At 35.4% G+C, this 13,008-nt stretch overlaps 1 protein-coding gene across 3 annotated transcripts in view; it reads right to left on the minus strand.

The window, feature by feature from the left end:
* FANCL (FA complementation group L) overlaps nt 1-13,008 on the minus strand; it is a 45,930-nt gene that overhangs the window by 13,410 nt on the left and 19,512 nt on the right. For all 3 annotated transcript variants that reach the window (XM_026676727.2, XM_087961184.1, XM_087961177.1), the window contains one exon: nt 9,874-9,942. In XM_026676727.2, the coding sequence (XP_026532512.1) occupies nt 9,874-9,942 (69 nt within the window). The remainder of the gene's footprint in view (nt 1-9,873; nt 9,943-13,008) is intronic.

A 13,008-nucleotide genomic window follows, 5' to 3' on the forward strand; every position in this document is an offset into this window, starting at 1 on the left:
TTCCTTGAAAGGTAGCAAAATTTTAGAGTGATCTGCTCATCTGATCTTATTTGCATGTTTCATTGATGTTGTAGTTGCCTTTCCATATGCATAACTGAATCTCTATGTTAAAAACATTTACACTACTTTGTCATGCAAATTATAAAGAATTTATTTCTAATTTTACACTTCAATTAGATCATTTCTGTACATATTTCCTTAAAATAATTTACATGTGTTTCATGGCAAGAGATTCAATAATGAAATAGCCAATCTGCTGCCTCATAATTTTTAAGATAGTTATTTACTTAGCATATTTATAGATGCCCCTTAACTTTATCTCAAGGCAGTGAATAAGCTTTGATATACAATGTCCCTCCCACTCAAACTAATATGAAAATGATTATATACATTTCTCTAAAATAGTAGTGCAAGTGAAGCTCTATTGAAGACATTGTTTTTTAAAATAAGGCATGGCAAAAGGAAAAATCCACAAAATTTGCAGGTTAATTCTAGAAAACATACAGACATTTCACGAATTCTTAGAGAAAAAGAATAGATTGCTGGAATAGGATAAATAACTTTTCTGTTCTTTTTTTACTTCAGGACCTTCCTCTCCATTTAGTATATTTGCATGCAGTCCAAAATTCTTTTTCCCCAATAAAGGAAACTAGGCCACAAAAAACACAGTGGCTGGACACCATCAAAGCTGACACCAGCCATAACAGAGAAACTCAAAGAAGTTGTACAAGATCAGAAGATAAGAGAGACCTGACCCATAGAATTGTCAAGAATCAAGTAAGATTGAATGAATAATATCATCATCATTTCAGTATACTAAGGATGGCATATGAGGCTGAGGGGACATGTTGCATATCATTTACTTTATTACAGCCTTAATACACCAATATTGCTTACTCTTTCTTTATATTAAAAAACTAGAAAATCATGTCATCAAAGTTTAGTATTTTGATTCTGGAAAAAAATTCACATTTGCCAAAATGGATGTATGAATAGAAGAAGTTTTAACATCATGTATATTGCTACTTACTTGAACCACTATCATCTTGGGCACATACTTAGGGCCCCAGGCTTGAGCATGCAGTCAAGTCTTTAAGGGCTTCTGGAAACCAGACATCACCAATCTAATCCCCAGAAGCATGATACAGTGCAGTTACCCCTGCAGACATTGTCAGCTGACACCCCTTAGCAGATAGGAGCTGGACCACGCCCCTCCTGCTGGATGGGGTGGGTATTAAAAACTAGGCAGGAGATGGCCTGTCAATTTACCATATTTTTCATACTATAAGACGCACCTGACCATAAGATGCACCTGACCATAAGACACATCTAGGTTTAGAGGAAGAAAACGAGAAAAAAAAATCAGGCAGAGCCTGAGAGGACCACAGATAGGTGTCCTCTCATGTGCCAAGTCTGCCTATTGACTCCTGCACTGAGGAAAAGAGACAGAAGAGGCTGGGTTCAGCACTGTAAAAAAACCCTACCGCCACGGCCCGACTGCTATTCACCAAAGGACCGGCATTGATGCACAGACATTTCCACCCACTTTGTGGGGCGGGGAGAGTGGGTCTTATGGAGCGAAAAATACAATACTTGGATTTTAAAATTTTCTTTAACATATGCTCATGTTTCAAAAGTTATAATGGAGCTGTAAAATGCACCCAAAGGGCTATCAAAATAATTGGGATTTATAGCAATTCCAAACCAAGACTGGTTTGAACTGAATTAACAAATTCACACTCCTGCATGATTTCTATTTATTCAGTTCTTATCCACCACCACTATCTTTTCAATTTGGTGCCCTTCAGAGATGCTGCAATTGCAGTTCCCAGCATGGTCAAGGGTTTATTAGTTCAGCATTTTATAAGCGAACAATTTCCTATATGATAATTCTGTGTTTTTAAAAAACTATTTTAATTAAAATTTATACCAGAAAAGTCTCCAACTATGTAGAAGCCACTTTACCACATCTTGCTTCCAAACTGATTGGCATATTACTAGATGAATGACTATTTTAAAAAAGTATAATATTGAAATGTCTACCTTTTAAACAAAAACAGCTTTTCCATCTAAGTTTACATTAAAAAACAATGTTGGGTGATATACCTGCTATTACCAACATATTCATTAAAACATTTTAAACAGCATTTGTGCTTCACAGTCCATTAATCTGTAAATACTTCCATGATTTGCAATACTTCTTTTGGATACCAAGCCACATAACTTAAGGTAAAAGTCCACCAACATAAGTTTATGTGGAAATATTCTTTTAAACTAAATAATGGTGCAAAAGATTTCCTAGATAGGGATTATCTACTACATTGCTTGGAACACTAAATAAAAAGAAAAGAAAAATATACTGTAATGAACAGGTCCACAAGAATATGGATTAGATAACCCCCAAGATTGCTATTAATTTATTCTTTTTTCACATTTGCTTGGAAAAATTATTTGTTTTTGTCATTTACTTGAGCTGGAACCCTTTCTCCAGTATCCCTCCTGATTCACACATTGACCAAAGAAAATAGTATCAGATTTCAATTAAACATCTCCAGCTGTCAGACATGTTGTATATATCATTGATTTAATATTCAATAATTTCACTGAAGATTTAGTCATCAAAGGTAGAAATCCTCCATGCTTCTTTGGAAAATCCAGTATTATGTATTTTAGTAGAATTAATTTGACTAAAAATTCAAAGGAAAAGGCAGTGCCTTAACCCATGAATAAATACCTGCAGTAATTGGACATTTTAAAAAAATGAAATAGACAGCAAATGAATTTTGCTAATTAGACAAAAGAAAGTCTGTAACTGAAGTAAGTAGTTGTACTGGGACTTGTCACTAGAAAGCTCTGTATATATGGCAACTGGAACAATGGCAGCAGCCTTGCCCTTGGTACCAATTTCTGACTATTTTAAAATGTCTCCTCTGCATCAGAATCCACTGGCTGCTGCTGATCCTGCTGTGAGACACCTGCACTGGCTACTAGGCTTGTCACGATGCACAAAACCCTACCATCTTCAGCTTGACATTGTGCACGTTATAATTATTCATCCAAATGAATATGTCAGAGAGGCAGCAGCAGACCTCTCATCAGAGCACAAGAAAAATACATCAAAACATTATCAACCCAGCAGGAAGACAGGGACCATAAGGAAAATTACCCATTTTTAATACAGACGCCATAAAGCCATGTCTATTATTATATAAAAAGCAAGAGGGGGGAGAACCACCATCAAGCTTTGAGTCCAAAAGTACTGGTGGAACACAAAATGAGAAACAGATGTTACGGAGAAATCAATTATTGTATCTGAAATCTATTTAGATTCTCTTAAAACAAGTTCTGTGCTAGTATTCTAATTTTGACATTTGTCCTCTGAGTTAAGAATCTGTCAACATTTTCATTAAGATGACCTACAATTATTAGAATTTAAAACCCATCAAAAGTTAGAATATATATTGAATACAGAAAATAACTAAGGACAAATGCCAACAAATAGCTCACTAAACATATATGAATCATTTTAATTTTGGGAGAAAAGTTAACCTGATTAGCAGATAATACATACATCCCTTTGGGGATAAGCAATGCTGTGCAAAGTGCAAAAAAGGGATAAGAAATAACAAACCAAAAATAAACATGACTCACTTGTTTTCACTTATTTGATACTTATTCATTCCTTGCAACAGACCACATTTTATCTATTATCTTTTTACTAGCATTTGTCTAACTTAAAATCTCAATTTTCCCATCTTTTGCCAATTTCTACTAAGATAGACAAATCTATCTACTTGCTGTGTTTTTGCTGTTTACATATCTTTCAACTGTTTAGTCAGTTTTCTTTGTCAAATATGACTACCTTGTATATTATATATTAGTTTTCACATTCCTTCTCACTGTATCCTACAATCTATCTAACGTTCACACACATCATTCCAGTTCTTTGATCAACAATGTGGAATCATTTATATATGAATGGAAGTTTCACTCACTGTGAAATACTAATCTCATCCAGAAAAATTAAGTGAAACAACTACTGCAAATGATCTGGACAATATGCACTTGATAATGCACCCGGCCTTTTGGATAAGCTGAGACAACTGTTTTCCAACAGGCATGATATTCCCCTCTGAAAAAAAAATCGGGGCCGGCCAAGAGACCCCCCACCGCGCGCCAAGAAATCGCCCGCCCTCCTCGCACCGCCGCCCCTCGCACCACCCGCTGTGCCCGCCCGCCGCTCGCACCGCCCACCCACCCTCGCATTGCCCGCACCGCCCGCCTGCCGCTCGCACCGCCCGCCACTCGTCCGGGCTCCGCTCGCACCGCCCGGGCGATTCCCAAAAAAATCGGAATTCCGATTTTAATCGGAAAAATATCATGTCTGTTCCAAACACATTCTTCCCAGTTATTGATAGATCCTAAGAGCCACTTTGATCGAGTGATTAAGGCACCATGCTAGAAACTGGAAGACTATGACTTCTAGTCCAGCCTGAGGCACAAAGCAGCCATTCACTCTTTCTCAGTCCTAGGAAGAAGACAAGGGCAAGTCCATTCCATGCCAAAGCCCTTCCTGTAGGTGTAAACCATGGTCTATATATCCAAAGATTTCTCTCTTGGGCCAGCAGAATTCTAGAATCCTCTGCTCCCCCATTGGATGATGACCTTCCATAGGAAGTACAGATAAGAACTTTGCATGTCCTCTTTGGCTTTCCTGCCTAACTGTTTATAAGTCTTTGATATTGTTTTCAGGCTCTTTGTTGTGTCATTTTTTTCTAACACGAAAGAGTAGAAAGGGATAATAATTGGTGAGCTTGATTATAAGCCTCTCTGCTATATCTTTAGTCCTTGTACCTGGGAGAGAACATACCTCCCTTGATAGATTGGTCTGGTCTACAAATTATAGTCTCCAAAAAGATATATATTTAAACATTTCCAGCTTCATTTGGTTGGTGAAATATAACTGGGTAACTTTACTATATTAATGATACTGATCATATAACAAGGCATGATCTTCTCTTATTAGTTCTTAAATAGTAGTAGGAAGAGAGCTAAACTCTGTGGCACCCTTATTGTTCTGTTGGTGTTGGTGATAGGTGACTTACTTTTTAAAGGAACAGAATCAGCAATTCTGGACAGGCAAATACAACCTTAGCTAAATACCAGTAAGACAATCTACAGTTTTGTTCAAAAACATCTTGACTCAGGATGGCCCTAGTGATAGCTCTAGGTAGGGATGCCATACTAATAAAGCTTCATGTCATTGATTTTGGGGTCATTCATAACTCATGGATCCTATTGGAACAGCAGGGGAAAAACTATAGCTGGATGGGGTGTTTTACCTACATCACTATTTGATAGAAAATGCACAATCAGGAGGTTAAAAAATTGAGACTTCAGTGTACCATCTTCTCAAGATGAAATGTGTCAGACTGATTTGACTATGAAAGGAGGAAGCACATAGGGTCTTGTACAGCAGTGGGATCCTACCTGTTCCACTACCGGTTTGATGATCATGTGCAGCTTTCCACACACCAGCTGAGGCCTGCAGCGCCAATCAGCTGAGAGGATAAAGAACAGAAAAGTGCGGGGGCAGGTGGGAGGGCTGATCCTGCACTTTTCTCTTCTTTTTCCTCTCAGCTAATCATCGGAGACTTTTTTTTACTACGGTTTGGCTAAACCAGTAGGAAGTTTTGCTACCGGTTTGGCCGAACCGATAGTATACCACCACTGGTCTTGTAGCATTTCCCAAGAAATCATGCATACTCAGACTGTTTTTGGCAGGCTAGGATCTCTGAACTACAGACTACTTTGCAAGTCAATATATTATTGCCAACATCCAACCTGCTAGGAAGTACATGTAGTACATTGATACACACCAATTTCTTATTCGTTGAACATGGTAGCAAACTATACATAAAGAATACTTTTACATTGAATTAGGATATGGTTCTTTAAAAATGTTCTAATGTAACAATTAAATCTTCACTGTTGCAATATGAATGTAGGCTTGATGTTACTTGAAAAGATATGCTTGTATTTTACATAGGCATGCACATCCACACAAAAACACCATCCCTCAGTAAATTACAGATGCTTTGAAAATTGTATACCATGATTCTTTTCACAGGATATTTACTATATTAATATGTTAGTACTTATGGTATCCCATATTTACAGTACTTGACCATTATTTTATTTATTGTTGTTAAAATATTTATTTATCACTTATTTGAAAAGCTAAAGCAGTTTATACATTAGTAAAATAAATAAAAACTAGATTAAAACAAAAGAATAAAAAAGAATCTATTAAAAACAAAATGCAATATTAGGGAGTTATATGGAGTAACAAAAATATTTAGAAAATGAATTTTAAAACATTTAAGATATTAATATTGCGCCTGATGTAACCCAGAATGAAATGTCCATTTTTAAAGTGTTATATTTGAAAATGCTGCTATTTTTACCAATTACAAGTCAAAATTAAACAGCTTGCTTTTTATTAGGGTGTATTTGTTCAGTTTATAAAACCTTAGCAATAGCATTTAGACTTATATACTGCATCACAGTGCCTTTACAGCACTTTCTAAGTGGTTTAGAGTCAGCATATTGCCCCCAACAATCTGGGTCCTCATTTTACCAACCTCAGAAGGATAGAAGGCTGAATCAACGTTGAGCCTGGTGAGATTCAAACTGCCAAATTGCACTCAGCCAGCAGTCAGCAGAAGTAGTCTGCAGTACTGCATTCTAACCACATTGAGGTTTTAAAGAAAATGAATAAGATTATCAGAGGTTTTAATAGGTCCTGACATAAATATTCAGAAAATTTACCTGTATAAAGAATTTTTTTCAAATTTACATTAATATAGTACAGTCTTAAAGCTTAACATACTATATTTTGCTTAAAAAAACAGTTGCTACTGAATTAGAACGTTGGTAACATCAGGACAAAGAAATAAAGATTATCCACTTTGAAGCTACAAGTAGAAGGAAGCCATAGATTAGACATTTAAGAATATGTTGGCCAGTGGCAATACCATAAGAGATTGTGAACTAGAAAGTGAGTAAATTATAGTTTGCTTTTTTCAAGAAAAAGGGAACTACACTGCCAATTGTCCGTTGATTAGACATAGAATCCAACACATGGCTTTGGAAATTTGGGTGTAACAGTGAGTATGAATCATAGTGTAATTTTAACATTCAGTATCTTGAAATTTCATATAGCACACAGCCACTTGTTTCAGACTTTATTTAAAAAGTGTGTGTGCATCAGGGCTGAAGATAGATATGCTTTTCTGTTCTTGTGCTATTTGTTCTCTTTATACCCGACAGCATAGTAAGAACAATGCCAAAAATGTTCAGTATATGGAAAGGATGGAAAAATTAAGCATTTTGCATTCTTGCCAGAGGGGGGCATCCCATCAGCAGCAGAGATTTTTAATTGTGTGAAAATAAAGTATGGTTTGCAAAAACCTATCTTTAGAAACATTTTGTACCAGGATAAGATATAGTATTCACTATGTCATAAGTAATTTCTGACTAGCTGTATCTTGTAACTATTTCTGCCTGTCTCAGGTGTATATTAAAGGTTCCAAGTCATCTTTATATATTCACAGAATATTTCAAAGGCAACGCAATGCTCGCTGAGAATTTAGAAACTGTGATATGCTTGCATTCAAGTCACCAGACCGATTAAGAAACAATGAGAATTTCCAAGTAAACTCTGCAATTAACTTGAACAAGAAACTGCAGAATCTGAATTACCATAGTCTTAGAAGCAGAAATTATATATTGCTAAAGTGCTTTCTGAATGTTGAACATCTAACTGGTAGATTGTCAATAGCCCACATACGTTTTAATCTGTTTTGCCCTAAAAGTACATCTTACACTATCGATTTTTATTACAGCTTTCAGATTCTTTGTATATCCTCTTTTATTTTTGTACAATTCAAAGCAGCATTCCTTCTGTCCCCAACCTCCACACACAGAGACAATAACTACCCTGTGAAATTGGTCAGGGAAAATGAGTAGCCCAGAGTCACCCAGCTGGTTTGTACACCTAATGGAGGGCCAGAATTCACATCTCCTGGGTTTCTGGTCTAGCATTTTGACCACTACACAAACTAGCTGTGTCTCGGATTACACCCATGTTTATTTTTAGAAATATTAATACCTATGAGATTGGAGATAATTTTGCCACCACAGAATAGGATTTAGAAGTAATGTTATACAATGAAACAAAAGTTAATTCCTATTGAATACTGTTGGGTATGTATGCATAAGATTTACTGGAAAAAAATCTTTTTTTTCTTTCAATTTTATTTTATTCAAAATGGTGAATAATTGACATACAAACATACTCTTTAAGCCAGGAACTCATTTTATGGTTCACTGGATACTATAACATTTATATTACCGTATTTGCCGGCGTATAAGACGACTGGGCGTATAAGACGACCCCCCAACATTTCCACTCAAAATATAGAGTTTGTTATATACTCGCCGTATAAGACTACCCCCTCTTCCACACACCTTCCACTTTTGCACTTTTTTTTTTTTTGACGCACTTTTCTGCTTTGGACAATTTTGAAATGAGCTAATCCAATTTTGAACCAAGAATATGCAAATAGCTATGGAGTTTAGAAATGAGTTTTAAAAATATTTTTCATTGCTTACCATTAAGCGTAAAATATGTTGTAAATAAAATGAGAACACAGGAAACGTTCTCTTCTCAATACAGCTGATCTCTCTCTCTCTCTCTCTCTCTCACACACACACACACACACACACACACACACACACACACACACACCAAAAACCCGGACACTGAAAAGGCTGCCAAGGAACACTATATTCAATGCCTTCTCTTTAATCAAGAAACAAGGAATTCCTTAGAATCTTTTTTTTCCCCCAAGTGGCCCTCTTAAAAAAAAAAAATGGAGGTAACACTTTCATTCAAAAAGTCTTCCAGTATCTGGAGTCGCTCAGACATATTGAAGTGAGGCAGGAGAGTAAGTGAAATTTGAAATGATCCAGCTACCGTTTTCTTCCCCTCCGCCCGAAGGCCATTATTTCCACGTCAAAACGAACGAGGGGAGGCAAAGAAGCCAAACACGCTAAAAAGGATCTCTTTATTTTCCTACACAAGGTCACACCTACTTTTCCGCATTCAAAGGACAACCTCTCCTCACCACCACCACACACACACACACACCCCAATACCCGCAAACAATGTTCTGGGCATTAATCACCATTGCTACATTAACCTGGTAAATTTATACCCTGCCTCCCCCAGTGTTGCTTTGACGGCAGGATTTCACACAGCGGGGCACTCGCTCGCTCTCTTCTCCGCTCTCCCACCGTTCGCACATGTTGGAAGCACAGTAAAACCTGATAACCCACCCGGGGGCTCCCCCATCCTTAACCTACAGCCGCCCGCATGCAAAACCTGCGTGCAAAAAGAAAAAAAGAAAAAGAAAAGTACGCCGCACGTGAGGATCTTCGAATCCTCTCCTCCCCACACCGCTAAGGAAGGAAGAGGGGGAAAGGTTGCAGCAGCGCGTGGCGAGTGACACCCGCCACACACACACACACACACACACCGCTCCCCCAGCCTCCCTCCCGGCTGCAACTCAAGCTCGAAGTGGGAGTCGGAGTCCTCCCGGCGTATAAGACGCCCCCCCCACTTGGAGGCATGTTTTTCAGGGCAAAAAAGTCGTCTTATACGCCGGCAAATACGGTACATTCAAGATTAATTTAACTGAATCATTAATTCATACAGTAGAAATTGTTAAAACTGTACATTAGATATGAGTCTAACAGCTTCTAAAATACATACATACTTCACAAGGGAACAAATGGATGGTTGCTTACCTGTGGAGTCCAGGAAAAAGAAAACTGAACTGGTAAGTCAACAAGACAGTCTGGCTGCTCTCTGGGATACTGACACAGAAAAAAAAGAACATCCACAATATTTATTCCTTATGAATAATTTTTGCAACAAAAGCAAACAATAGACTGAAATAAACATATTACCACTTTTTCATAAACAGAAAAGCCATTCTAATAATAATTAAATTTATATGCTACCTATTCCCAGCAACTTCTAAAATACTGTATAAAGAACTTAATAATTTTTCTAAAATGTTTTCCTAAATGTAGGAACATATTATTTAAAACTATTTTCTTGTCAGGAAACTGTTGGTGATTCAAATTTTAGATTCAACTGTGAAGTATTTCCTTACAATTAGATTTCTATAGCAATGCAGAAGTCATCCAATTCTAATAAAAAACATATTTTACATGGTATTTTAAAGTTGCTATTTACCAGTAAGAATGAAAAGATGTTTCCAATGTAAATAAAAAAACCTGAGTTGTCAAGCTTCACAGAAACTATCATTCACATCCTACTACTGATTTCATTATGTGCATGTCTGTGTATATGTACATGTGTGTGTGCACGTGGGTGCATACATGTGTGTGTGTATTCATACAAACACACACACACACACTCACTTTCTCTCTCAAAAATTCTGTTCCATCCGATATGAACTCCGTACATTGAAATGAGCACAACAGCAATAAAACAAATATGGCCAATACCAAAATAGATGAATTGATTAAAATATTGATACTCTTCCCTAATTCACCTTAATAAAAACTCATTATTAAAACTCAAAACATCTGATATGTTTAGAGAAACCAAAGTTAAATATAAACACAATTTAAATCTTCCCAAATAAATCTTCCCAAATCTTGGATACTTGCCACCTACTACTTTGAATAATGTACTATTCTCCTTTGTTTTTAGTCTCCCTAACTTAATTCAGTAGTAGACCACATCCAATTGACTTTTATGGTAATGAACTTCAGTTTCTCTGTAACTTTATATCTGCCTCTGGTAATCTCCTACTGATTCTTCACACCTGCTCCTCATCTAGGTTACACTCAAATTTATTTTCATTTCTCTGGCTACTTGGTATTCAAATTTGCACTTATATTTTATTATGTATACTATGTTTTATGTTCCCTGCTGTACTTTCCATTTTAAAAACAAAAGTTTTATGGCTTGCAAAAGCTCTTATGCTTTGTTGTTATGATATTTTCAGTCAGTTACACTAATAACTTTTGAACAAGCAACAAAATAGAAAGGAATGATTAAGGGAATTCATCTGAATCACAGATGAGAAGCCATACACCATTGTTTTACTCTGGAAACTACTTTTTGGATTTGGAAAAATAAATTAAGTTACTTTAAATATCTAAATCTTGTACAAAACAATACTGTATTTAAATAAGGAATATGTGGATTTTCAGCCTTTCATATTAGAAAAAAACCCACAACTAAAAAAGAATATGGCAATAAATTAGTGTGAAAATCTGTAGAAAATATTAATTTGGCAGTAGAAAATTCAGCAATATAAAGAATTTGTTCAATTGGAAGAATAACAGGACCATTCAATGGAATTTATTGTTTATTAAAAGTCCAATAATTATAGTTCAAAAGTAGAAATCTTAAGTTATTGGTTACACACTAATACATTTCTTCTGAATATATTAACTTATTTATCCAATATAATTATGCATGCACACACGCACGCACACATACACAGACCAACAAAATATATATGGCTCATAACTCTTAATGATAAAAATGTTGTAAGAAAATTAGTATTCCATGTCTTTGTAAATTTTTCTCTTAATTTAAAAAATTACAGTATTAACCACCATTATCAAGTATGTATCCAAAACATGAAACCAACATATCAGACATTCCAAAAATTAAAAAATAATCATTTCATTTAGTATCATTTCATTCTAATCTAGAATTCTATAGTATCTTTCTTTAAAGGAAATAAAATATACCATATTTTTAATAATCCATCCACAATGTTTCAAACAAAGTATCATTTAAAGTACTACTTCATTAATCTGAAATGTTATTTTGTCTCATTTTACTAGTGTCTGAAAATGTTTATTCAAAATATTTTGATATTTAGTTTTCCAATCTGCAAAATATGAAAGCTTCCTCTTGAACACAAAATATTTCTTTATGCATATTAAAATTGCATTGGCTATAAATCCTGCTAAAGTAATTTTTGCTTTCTTCTGAAATAGTTACTCCATACACAAAGTTAGCTTCTCAGTGAAATCCGCAGTAACTAATATTAGAAAGAAAAACAAGAGTTGAACGTTAAAAACCTAAATGAGATTTCAGTATTAAATAAAAAGGCTTCAAATATAGTGCCCCAATTCTAATCAGTGAACTACTTCTGAGAAGTATGGCATGAACACAACTCCCTCATCTACCCTTAGAACAGCATAATGTATTTGTATTTGTTACATTAAAATGTATTCATTTTTCTTTCGATAGAGGCAATCAAAGCCACAACTGTATTTATCAAATCATCACTATGGGAAGAGGGAAATAAAATTCTATGTACTCTCTTCACATTATGCATTTTATAAATCTCCACTAGGTTTGTTTGGAATAAACTGTGTTTGGAAGCTGGGGGAAATCAGCATAAATTAATGGAGGAAAAAGCAAATGACACAATTGTATCAATTTCCTTTCCAAATCCACATAAAGTTATTTTTTCCATTGAAGAAACATAAAATAAGGGATTCCCTGAATTGACATTTTATAATTTTATAATACTTTAGGACAGGAGGGTATTTTACGTTTATTGATTTCAATGAGAATTCAGTTTAACATATGCTTAAATTTCTTCTTTTGAAATCAATAGCCTTTGAATGTATTTCACTTTGGCAGAATTGTCCACAAAAACATATTGCTTTTGTTTCTTTAAATAAATGTGACATGAATGAACTGCTCAGAACATTTATTACATAAATTACTACAAATCAAATTCCCATGTCATCAAGCACACGTTTCATATATTAATTTTCTCCGGTGGCAAGTTTAAATGCCAGACACATTTTTAAAAAGGACAAACACAATTGATCCTTTCATCACTATAATCTTGTGAAACAGAGTTGATTGATGAT

The sequence above is a fragment of the Notechis scutatus genome, chromosome 1, assembly GCF_049901735.1.
Source record: "Notechis scutatus isolate UNSWTSFEM ecotype Mainland chromosome 1, rNotScu1.2, whole genome shotgun sequence".
Lineage (NCBI taxonomy): Eukaryota > Metazoa > Chordata > Lepidosauria > Squamata > Elapidae > Notechis > Notechis scutatus.